This window comes from Pongo pygmaeus, chromosome X (genome assembly GCF_028885625.2).
Source record: "Pongo pygmaeus isolate AG05252 chromosome X, NHGRI_mPonPyg2-v2.0_pri, whole genome shotgun sequence".
Classification (NCBI taxonomy): domain Eukaryota; kingdom Metazoa; phylum Chordata; class Mammalia; order Primates; family Hominidae; genus Pongo; species Pongo pygmaeus.
Genome location: NC_072396.2, coordinates 78559248 through 78571411, shown reverse-complemented (window position 1 = coordinate 78571411; position 12164 = coordinate 78559248). Strand labels below are relative to the sequence as shown.

General features: G+C 36.5%; 1 protein-coding gene across 4 annotated transcripts in view; it reads right to left on the bottom strand.

The window, feature by feature from the left end:
• Positions 1-974: 974 nt before the first annotated feature.
• Positions 975-12164, bottom strand: part of UPRT (uracil phosphoribosyltransferase homolog) — a 30575-nt gene continuing 19385 nt past the window's right edge. For 3 of the 4 annotated variants that reach the window (XM_054471381.2, XM_054471383.2, XM_054471384.2), the window contains 6 exons: positions 12037-12079; positions 9141-9210; positions 8001-8063; positions 5660-5821; positions 4597-4695; positions 975-2171 (listed from right to left, as the gene is read on the bottom strand). In XM_054471381.2, coding sequence (XP_054327356.1) covers positions 2065-2171; positions 4597-4695; positions 5660-5821; positions 8001-8063; positions 9141-9210; positions 12037-12079 — 544 coding nt within the window. In that variant the 3' untranslated portion in view covers positions 975-2064. Of the gene's footprint in view, positions 2172-4546; positions 4696-5659; positions 5822-8000; positions 8064-9140; positions 9211-12036; positions 12080-12164 lie in introns of all 4 variants that reach the window. The other variant, XM_054471382.2, reaches the window with a different exon arrangement.

Here is a 12164-nt window from a genome sequence, read left to right as displayed (position 1 = left end):
AATCTTGTTTTGAATAGTCTGTTAATCTTGTGTTAAATTTAGAATACTTAAAAAATGTCCCACGCTCAAAGAGTCCTGCAAGTGATTAACCCTACAAATAATGCCTCATTTGCTAAAAAGACCCAAACTTTAAAACCCATAGGTATAATTTTCTTGAAATCTAAAGAGGGATAGAAGACAAACATCAGGGGGGACTATGACCTCATTGAATACTTCCTACTGTTCATTCTAGGCCCTTCATGTGGGAACCAAATGTAGTCAACTAAATATCAATCGAGTAACAAAGATGTTAAATCTAAATGGCTGGTAATACAAAAATAATTTGCTTAAAATATGGTTTTATATCTACACTTGAATATAAATTTGTCTGCTGTCTTCGAAAGTCACCTCAAATGAAATACTGAAGCCCTAACATAAGCACTAACTTAGAAGCATTAACTCCTGTAGTGGTAGGCATCATCTTTTCAACTAGCTTGATGCACCAATCTCAAGCATATCTGTTCTCCATCTAAATTTGCTGGTTCACACCTGTGCTGGGAGAGGTAGATAGAAATGCTAGCTTTAATGGGCTTTAGTTATAACTTCTGCTAGTCAGGAGTAAACAAAATCCACATTGTATCAAGACAGTTAACTGACAAGTATAGATGAGAATTTCAGTGACAACTTGAAAGCAACATTTGCCATGGAAGAACTGTAATATGAGTAATCTATTAATCTCAATTTATTATATGACAGTCTTCAAAAATAAAGGGAAAAATATGCTGAAGTTCTTCTAGTATTCTAGTCTCCAAAGGAAAAATATAATCCAGTCTACACCAGGCTTCCTTCCTTTCCCCCAATCTTTGCTGATTTCATCAGCTTTGATTCTTTCTAAGACATTTCCTTCTGCTCTTTTCTGTGCTTTTGAACAGAGGCCCACAACAGCTGCCTATGGGGCCATGGGAGTATAATTAATCAAGTAATCATCTAGCCAACACTGTTAAAATGTTTTAATATCAATGTAAAATGAGATCAGAGTTTTACAAGCAGATTTCAGAACACCAACATTGATTTCCAAAATGGTTTCTCTCCCTTTCAGAAGCCTAAAGAAGAACATATACAAATCTTAGGGGTTTTTATAAAAAGCATGGGTTTTTTTCTATTTTAATACATACACAGTTGACAAACATGCAAAATAACTAATTTCCAAATCAAAGGTCTCTAGCAGAAACATCCAAATTAAAAATGAAGCATTTAAATTTACTTACTGGCCATGAAATCCAGCAAGAAACCACCCTTTCCCCCACACTTCAGAAAAACCACCAATTCCTTCCTAGAGGATTGATGGCATTAACAGTACTTGGCTCTCCCTTGTCAGCATCCAGACATCCCCAGTTCAGTCTTGTAAATTAATGTTACAGTTCCAATTACTAAAAATGCCCCACCATCTTCTTCACTGCATTACAGCTTAGCAAGGCACCTACCAACAATGCAGTTTGGGAAATGAGCCATGAAGAACATAATGGCCTGAGAGTTAACCATACATCCTAGGTCTGCCAATTGAATGAGGACATTAATGGGAATGTAAAATTCCAGGAGACATTCTTTTATTTGCCTCTCCAAGTTACTAGCATGTCCAGTATCAGAAAGAAAACAGTAGAGAAATGTGGCAATAGCCACATATATGAAACCTTACTAGAGCTAAAACCAAACTAAACAAAATGCAAACTACAGTGGGACAAAGAACTGACTCTCATTTGAGTTTTATTTGTGGCTACAAGCAACCTCCAAACTAAGAGGCTCATAAATTAGGAAATAATTTTAATGCACTGAGGGTTCAGTAATTTGCATTAGAATATTATTAAAATTTATGTTTTGTAAGAGTTGCATATACTTCATTGTTGAATTCGGTGCCAACAGTAAACAAATAACTACATGAGATATAACCTCAAATATACCCACTTCCAAAACTAAAAAGCATTTTAACACATTTTTCTCTGCCATCCTCAATTGAATCAGTAAAACAAATAGAAAATCAAAACATGATTGTAATATTACACAAGATAATTATTTTACTTAAATAACTTAGTCTGTTCCAAAGTATTTCTGTCCAAAATGTGTAGGTGCAACAGGATGAACTTCAGTAGTTAAAATTGTGATCTCTGGAAACTCCTGAATGATTGATTTGGCACCTTCAAAAAAAAAAAAGTTATTATGGTAGGATGTTTACACCAGTTGTAATTCAGGAATTTTGTAGTTATTGCCACTAGGTCTAAAACTGACAGAAGACAGAGAGCAATGATCTTTGGATACCTCATCAGACTTGGTTAATCTCTTCCTTTTTATAAAGTCTGAAAAGCTTTGACAGTAGTCAGACTATGCCCCCTCCATCTCACTAATACAATCTTAGAATTATTATTTTATACTCAAGTTGAAAAATATAATTATTCAGTTATAGAAACTTTCCCCCTAAAGAGTATTTTTTATTTTGTTTTATTTTAAAGGTGACTGTAATAGAGTGAATACAGTCCTTTTTAAAATGAGGATCACAGGCCAGGCACAGTGGCTCAAGCCTGTAATCTCAGAGCTTTAGAAGGCTGAGGCAGGAGGATCACTCAAGGCCAGGAGTTTGAGACCAGCCAGGGCCACACGGCAATACCCTATCTCTATTAAAAAAAAATTAAAGAGGATCACACATAAGATGATGGTTTCCCAACTGAAACACTGTGAAACAAGAGTAGTGTTTCACAGTGTACTTGTTTTTCACAGAAAAAGCTGGTGTGTCAGAGTACGCCAGCTTTTTAGAAGTTAGGACTCTAGCTTATGGGGAGGGGAATAGGTAGGGAAAGGTAACAAGGACTAGGATATTCATTGTAGAGTGATTTGGCATAAGAAAAAATGTGGAAGTATGTAAATAACTCACAATAAGGAAATGGTTAAATAAATAACATATATTCAAAGGATGCAATATATAACTGTTAAATCATATTTTTGGAAAATATTGAATGGCATCAAAAAATGCACATGGTAAATGTAAAAATGTAAAAAATGTATAAATAACAGCATTAGAATCACATAAAATGTTATCACCAAGCTTAAGAGATGACCAATATAAATTATGACTATTACCCTGTCAAACTAAAAATCCATAGCAAAGTTGCCACAGAATAAAATTTTTCAGCTATAAATGTCAAAGAATAGTACACCATTCTCATGTATACTATTAGAACTAAAAAGAGTGCTTTTCTATTCCCAAAGGCAAAAATTTTAATAATTATTGGATTCTCTCAATATTTTCAATGCCACCTGTGTTTTATATATATAAATGATAACTAAGCAAATCACCTTTTGTTACCACCAACATCTTAACTACAAGTAATATTTGGTTATGAAACAGCAAAGTAATCAAACAGGCCATAACTCCTATCAATAACCTACTGAAACCAGCTCTCCCAACTAGATATACTGTAGCCTCTTCAGAACTGGCTAAGACTTAGAAATTTTGGAAATGAGAAAACACCTGACTAGAGAAGCCATATATTGCCCTTTTTAAAAATTATGAAGCAAATACAAATTAATTGTAGAACATTTGAAAAATACCAACTTAAAGCTTAAAAATAAAATGAAAAGCACTTAGAATCCCACCAGCCTAAAATAACCACTATTAATATTGTGTATGCATTTTGAAACCAAAATTGAAACAACATTGTGTGTCTGTCTAGCCTCTCATGCTAAGGAAAGATTTATTAGGTTCCATATTAAATCCAACTCTGATTTTTGTAATTACAATAGTCATAATTTGTACTGGTCATCTCCAAGCTTGGTGATAACAATTTACCCTATTCTAATGCTGTTATTTTTATACTGCTTTTTTACATTTACCATGTACATTTTTGGATGCCATTCAATATTTTCCAAAAACATGATTTAACAGTTACATAATAGTATATCCTTTGAATATATATTATTTAACCATTTCCTTATTGTGAGTCATTTGTATACTTTCACATTTTTTCTTATACGAAATAACTCTACAATAAACATCCTAGAAGCTAAATTTCTACATGCACCAATACTTATTTTCTTAAAATATATTCCCAATTGTTCTATAATGTATGGCAAAAAACACTAGGATCTTAAGTCAGGTACACCTCCTTCAGGAAATGGAGAACACACAGTCCTCTCTGCCCTTTGAGCAGAAGTCTAACTTTAAAAACTTCTGCTCTTCACTTCACACTGCAAAGATTACTTCAGTAAGACTACAGGGCTAGCTAGAACCTTAGGTTTCTTGCTGTTTGTGAGCAGTTCTTAGGCTCAGGTGGCAAGCCAAGGGAAATAGGAACCTTTGAGTCATTTGCAGGCCAAACTAGGAAAACAATTGCAATTCTTTTAAATGGGGTTAGTTCATACTTCTCCATTTGCATTTGAACATTAGAATGGTATAAAATGTTATCACTAAGCTTACAGATGACAAACACAAGTTATAATTACCCAAATTAGATTCACATTTAATGTGAAAGCAGATAAACTTTTCCTCAGGTTTAGAAGCTAGAAAATGCATACTTACCCACCTCAGGACTATATGGAGCCCTAGTTACTGCCTCATGCTGAACTCACCATGAGGAGTGGAGAACAGACTGAGTAGGATGATAACACTGGGTTGAACTCCATGTTCTATAAGAACCTTTACAGCTTCAATTACAGTATTTCCAGTGCCTGAAATCAAAAGATAACCAAATGGATTAGCAACCTTAACATTCATTTTTAAATGTCTTTTTTTTGGGGGGGGGAGGACAGGGACTCACTCTGTCACTCAGGCTGGAGTGCAGTGGCATGATCTCGGCCCACTGCAGCCTTGACCTCCCAGGCTCAAGCCATCCTCCCACCTCAACCTCCCAAGTAGCTGGGACTATAAGCACATGCCACCACACCCAGCTACTTTTTCTATTTATTGCAGAAATGGGTTCTCCATATGTTGCCCAGGCTGGTCATAAACTCCTGGGCTCAAGCGATCCTTCCACCTCGACCTCCCAAAGTGCTGGGATTACAGGTGTGAGCCACAGCACCCGGCCATAAAATGTCTTTGAAGTAAGAGCAATATAGCAATCTAACATAAGAAATCACTTCATACGAAGGTACTTGTTCTTTATCCATGCTATCTTCAATAATGAACATGACACATACACTTTTCAGTTATCAAATACCAAGCCCTAAATTCATTTAGTATATGAGGTATCAAATTTAACATATTCCCTCTCACCTCCCTTAAAGACCATGCCAAGTGTGGTCTGAGTAAGCTTAAGAAAGAGAACAGAATAGCAGGAAAAAATATTACCTCCAGAGAGAATAAATTATTGAGGAAAATCACTGCTGTACTCATTAGGCTAAAGAGGAGATATGTTTCAATAAGTTTTCTGTATTCCATATATTTTGCCTCATTAAATCCTTTGTTTCAATGTGTTCAAGACAGAAGTTTGTTGGGGCTAATAAGGTCTAACTACTGTATATTCTCTTATTATGCAATAAAAACTCTCCAGTGAACTGCCCAGGGCAGTTTTCCCAACTGAGAAAAAAACATTTAGAAACTATTTTTGCGTTTTATATAAGGGTACCTAGGAGGCAGGCACTAAGGTGAATTTAAACCCTAACCAAAGGTTACAAATAAATGGAAGCCACTCACTGAGAATTGGATACATGAGAAGGACTTTTCTCCGGTAAATGTCTGGGGGGAATTTGGCATAATATACTTTGGCTCTTTGTGTCTCCTCATCACTCTGAATCAGGATCTTTCCAATTCGTATGGATCGACAGCAGTCTCGTAAACCTTGTTCCATTGCCTCACCTTGAAGAAGAAAAAAGAAAGAAAAAAGATTAGGGGAAAGAGAGAGAAAGTCCAAGAACAGGCCAAAGTATAGTTTGTCACTGTTATTAATACAAAAAGGAAGGAAGATGAAAATAATTATTTTGAAGCTGACAGCTTTTATTTCTGATATGCTCATATTTCATACTTAGTGGAGGTTAATGAAACCAGGTTAACGGCTGGTTAATGAAACTAGAATACGCTAGTTTTATTGCTGGCTTACAAGTTTTAGAGCTGTCATGCTTCCATGATTATAGGAAATAAAGCATTTTGTTGAGCAGCTCCCTGAGCTTTTTTAATATCAGGAATATTTTTATCTCTATTATTTTAAAGAAGCCTTTAAACCACCTAAATTTGTGACTTTTGTCTGAGAATATGCAAAAGATTTATGGAAGAATAAAGGCTGTAGATCAAAAAGTCTCCTTTTAGGTCAAGGTAGCATCAGGGGACATCACTTAGCTCAACAATGACTTCTCAACAGCAAAGATTTTGCTGCAAGTAGTGAAAAAGTTGTATATTGTTCCCCCTCTCCCAGGTAACAATAACTAGCACTACCACCATTGATTTCTGAACACAGAGCTATTTTTGAGTCTGAACTCCTTTAAAGAAGTGTTTGCCAAAAGGCAGTCATTCTCATGCCATCTTCAAGATTTTAGGCCATATCAGAATTCTACCTATACTGGCATTTACTTAACATTTTTCTTAAATTTATTGTTTTCAGTTAAATTTATTTTAAGAGGAAACTATATCACTAGTGTAAACATAAAACAAGTTTCTTTCTAATATATATGAAAATCAACAAATGGCTATTAAGGTTATAAGCAATGCTGTACATCACCACAAGTCATCTAGTACATACTAAGGGTGCAAGGACCATGCTTGTGCCTTTAGAGAAGAAGCTGAACTGAAACAGAAGAAACTGCACCTTAAAAGTCCATTGTCTTTACCAGTTTTTAAAAGTTGAACATCATTGTCCTGAAATGTCCTGAAATGCTATCAGTGCTTAAGAGCTTCCTCCTAGAAAAAAGGAGCTTAAAGTTCCTAGTTTACTTGAGGCATTTAATTGTTCACAAACAGAACTTCATAACCAGAAGAGAAAAGTGAATGTTTATATGTTAAAAATTAAACTATATGTATTCAGTGCAAACAAGTGGAGCTTCTACCACTTATGCAAAAAAATATAAATCTTATGCAAAACAATTAAGTTTGCTGAATGGAAAAAACCCCATGTAACAGGTAAAGGTTCTAATCACAGGCAAGTGATTTTGCTATACAAAGGTTGGTTTAGAAGGGTAATCAGTTGGACTCAAACACAAATACAACATTCATAAGACCAGCAGATGGAAATACCTAGAATTAATGACAGTCAAGCACTTTTGCCTATGTGGTCATGTAGTCATCATATATAAAGTTTAAAAGTATTAGGCTGGGTATGGTGGCTCATGCCCATAATCCCAGCACTTTCGGAGGCTGAGGCAGGAGCATCACTGGAGGCCAGGAGTTTTAGACCAGTCTGGGCAACATAGCAAGACTTCATCTCTACCAAAAAAAAAAAATTGTTTTTTAATTTGCTAGGTATAGTGGCACGTGCCTATAGTCCTAGCTGCTCAGGAGGCTGAGGTGGGAGGATTACTTGAACTCAGGAGTCTGAGGTTACAGTGAGCTATGATCACGCCACCATACTCCAGCCTGGACAATAGAGTGAGACCCTGTCTCTAAAAAAAAAAAAAATTAAAAATATCAAACAAGTCATTTAGCCCAAGAACAGAAATAAAAACAGAAGAAATATTTTCTCCAGTCAGGTATTCAAAGTTCTTCAAGACCGAATTTACACCATATTCCCTCAGTCTTCAAACTGCCCTGTTCTCCCCAAGATAGCATCACCACATCCTCCTATCCTCCCATCCTCCTCTGAATCTCTTTGAAAGCTGGCTTGCCCATGGGAGCACTTTATTAGGGAATATGCTCTGTAGTTAAAATTAGCCAAACCTAGCCTCACACAGGCCATGACTCCACAGCACCATGAGGCTAGATAACACAGGTGGTGAGATTTAACTAAAGGCAGGCTGCAATTATGACAGACAAGCCTGCCTCTCTTCTGGAAAACAGCAACAATTTCTATGCATACAAAGAGACAAAAATCACACACACGTGAACCTACCGCTTCTCATTATGCTGACCCCACAATTTCCCTTCTCAAACTTCACTCCTTCATACTTGTACCCTGTTAGGAAATAAAACCAAATAATTTATCTTTCATCACTGGAGTAACCTACGTATTTTATAAAGTGTCTATGGTTTAAGGTAGATGGGCACAAAGCAACCCTTGTTCAGACACTGTATAATGCCTGAGATTCCCTGTGGAAATAATGAGATGAGTCATGATTTTTCAGTTATTTCTTAATTCTTCATAAGAAACCTGTGGGGATAATTGGGAGAGGCAGACTTCATCGAATGGGAATAGGACTTATTATAACATGATATTCACATACACATTCCTCAAACTGAATTCAAAGGAGAATCACTGCACTCTGAGAATGCTATATACCCCATCAATTCAAACTGGGACCCCACTGTGAGCCACAGCAGAAAGCTTCCTCATTCCATTCTTCTTTATGAGCCTCCATTCTTCTTTATGAGCCTCCATTCTGCCTTAAAAGCAGAAGAAAGTGGCTGAAATAGTTATTAAGACATGCTCAACTCTTGGTCTCATCCTGAATTTGTGTCGATTATGATGCTACAAACTCAGTCCCCAAGTTTCATAAAGTCGACCCTTTGAATAGAACAGTTTTACATTATTTACTAAACCAAATCATAATTTCAAATCCCTGAAACAGGGATCTTTGGTTACTTTCTATTAAAGGATAGAACAAAGCACCTTCTCCAATTCTTATCATTTTTAGTTTTCTTTTTTACTTTCTATCCTTTTTTAACATGTAATTTCAGTGCCAAAACAGACTTGACCATTTGTGCTCACCAGCAGCTTTCCCATAGAGATGAAGATAAGCTACCAGCAATTCTTAACTATGGTCTCAATGGGCCATCATCAGAGGCAACACCTGCATGCTGAAGAGTATTTGTTAACCTTTAACTTGAATTGACAAGCAAGCCATTAACAAAAAGTCATCTACACAGATTTCTTTCCTAAATGCTTGAGTTTTTTTTAAGATTTTAAAAGAATAGCTCCACCTAGCCTCTTCATTTCACATTTTTATTTTACTTAGACTGCTTTACTTACATCTTTCCCCATTCTAGCTCAGAATTTTTATGAGGAAAATTTGAGAATAACAGCCCTAGTTACCTGTTGGAGTGGTCACCATGCATTCTTTATATGGCAGCTGATTCAATCCCTCTTCCACAACAAGTCTGATCTAGAGAGTCAAAGGAAGAAGAAGTTGAGAACCTGCTGGGAATCTCCTGTTAGCTGTTAGCTTCAGGAGCTGAACAGTAGGCAGAGTCATGAACAAACTAGGCAAAGGTTTCACTTATGGAGGCAGTAAGGGGCCCCCTACCATGTGTTAGATACAGGGATAGATCCAAATGCCATACTACTTTCTGCTAGGTATCCAACCTCAGATAGGCACATGATTGCCACCAAAAGGCTCCAATATGCCTTCTGATTCTCATTCTGTTAGTCCAGACTATGAGGAACACAAAACTCCAGCAAGTGACAACAGTCATGGCAAGCACTCTTGGAAGTAATATACTTCTTATTATTCTGGAAATAGTGCTCACTGGGAATTTCTCTGCTTTATTCAGTACCTTGGAAATCATTAAGTCAGATTATTTTTAACAAAGGCCCACCATAATGTAAATAAAGCCTGAAACTTCTTCAGAGGAAATAAATGAGTGCATTGACTGAACCAATTTACTGAGCTTGAAGGAGGATCCAGTAAAATGCACTGGGGCTTCTCAGCTAAAGAAAAGGCTCATATCAATCGTAATGTGTGGTACAAAGGAAAGCGTCACTCAGAACTACTAGAAGAGCCTCCAAAAACAAGATATGGTAATTCCATGAACAACCAAAGCCAACTACAATAAAAGTAATGCTGAGTCTGCAATGCACATTTTATCCAATCAATATTACATTACTGATTGAGAATCTGCAACAGCAGGGAGAAGCACCAGGCCCTATGCTCTGTTATCACAACATATAATAACACCCTGCTGCCATTAAAACAATCAATTCTAAATAAGCCAGGATTTTGTCAGCCTGCAGCATCAGACAGAGGGCCCAGGCACCTCATGAATACTGCATATGTGTGCATACTCACCTCCAGCCACCATCTTCTGTGGAGATCTTTTTTTTATGAACAAATTACAAGGGTAAAAGAGGATTCTCTTCTTTGAAGAGCCTAGATCTTTTCCTCCTAGTAACAGTCCTCTAATGAGTCTTACCTCCTATCCCCATCCCCTCCAACATTGGGACAGAAATTAGTGTGCCCAACTCTTACAGGAGAGCATAAAATCAGAAGAGTGACTAAAATATAAAGAACCCAAAGATCTGAGGGCCAAGGAAGCCAACCCTGACAAATTCAGGATAAAATTAATATATATATAATAATATATATTAATGACATGTGCTGCAGGAGATAGTGTACTAGAAATCCTCAAGAAGATAAACCTAAATAGCTCCAGTCTCTACCACAACCACAACAGACCCTTTCTCACCACGTATCAGGACCTTCAAAGCCACCTGCAGAGAACAGAGAGAGATCCAAATCATCATCCCCTCAGGCGAATTATGCCATAGGTCCTTACTATCTCACTGGGCGAAGATTATGCTTGCCCTTTCAGAGAAGCATCTTACAATAACCATGAACTTAACTCCTACTTTCTATAGAAAAAGAACATAAGAACAGCAAAAGAGGAACCATTTTCTACCAGTAAACACCAAAACAGCAGCCATTAAGATACAAGTTCTTCAAGCCTGTTCTTTTGGTTTGATAAAAGCATAAAAGACAGAACGACCTAACTATTGCTCCAGGAATGTCAACCACATTTATCTTGTTACTATCCAAGAGTTATTACTGCCACTGAAAACTCAAATAATTTTAAATAAAATTGGTCTCTGAACCAAGAATACTTACGACGAAAAGCAGAACAGGAGTTGTCTATGCTCTTTTGGAATAAATTCCTCAGGCAAAACCTAAACGAAAAGTTTCATGCCTTTTTTTCACATTCCTTTTAATCATCTACCTTAATCTAATTATAACTTTGGGGCTAAGAAGCCACGTTCATTCCTTTCTTTCCCAAACTAAATTGGTACTTAGTTTGCAAATCTAGTATTTAGATCATAAACACCATGAGATTAGGGACCATGCCTACATTCTTCACTATTGTATCTCATCTCTCTGGACACAGCCTGGCACAATGCCTGATTCACACAAGTTTAGTGAAATACATTCATGAAATATACACTAAACTTCATGAATATATACTAAATATAAATATACATTAAACTATATATAAATATAAATATACACTAAACTTTCCTGAATGTAATGTATTTTCTGCTGTGGATTAAAACTAATAGCCACAGCAGAAAACATGTCAACCTCACTTCAAGCACTGAGCATGCTTAGATATTAACACAAGAAGAAAACACAGTGCTTACCCTGAAGACAAACCAATTTGGACTGAGATCCTCTCAGATCACACTAGCTAAACAGAATTGGGCTTGGTCAATTCTTAATAGGAAGTGCCTGAGGAAAGCATAGACAGTCAAATGTACTATTTCACATGTGAAGGCTAGTACAGGAAAGAAGAGGCAAAATAAGCCTCCCCCCGCCGCCACTGTAAACTACAAGAAATATATATTTTTGTACATTTGTTGGATACCACAAGTGTAACTATGAGGTCTCCTTACATTTTTGGTTTTCTTTTAATGCACTTCACTGCCCTAAGAGGAGGCACTTAAGAATTGCTGAGACTCAAGTTACCAAGATCCATTTGAGAGGTAGTGGTATCTCAGAAATACAGGGAATTAGTTCATGGGCAATGCTTTGTGGTGAAAAGTATTGAAGTAGATCTTTAATGCAACAGTGAAACAACACTTCATTAGCCTAGCAAGATGATGGTTACTTAGTACAATCTCTTTCAGCCCCAGAATGCTCTAGAACAAAAATATCCCTTGGTCTACCATGGTTATATCACTAGGCAAAACAAGGAAATGAAAATGAAAAGTCCCCACCTACCAAACGATCCGCAGAAAACATGAAGTCACCTCTACTGGCTGTCCTAAAAAAAGATAATACAAGTTTTAGTCTAAATTAGAGCTTTAAGGCAAAATACTATTTAATACGTACAGTAACACTGATATTAA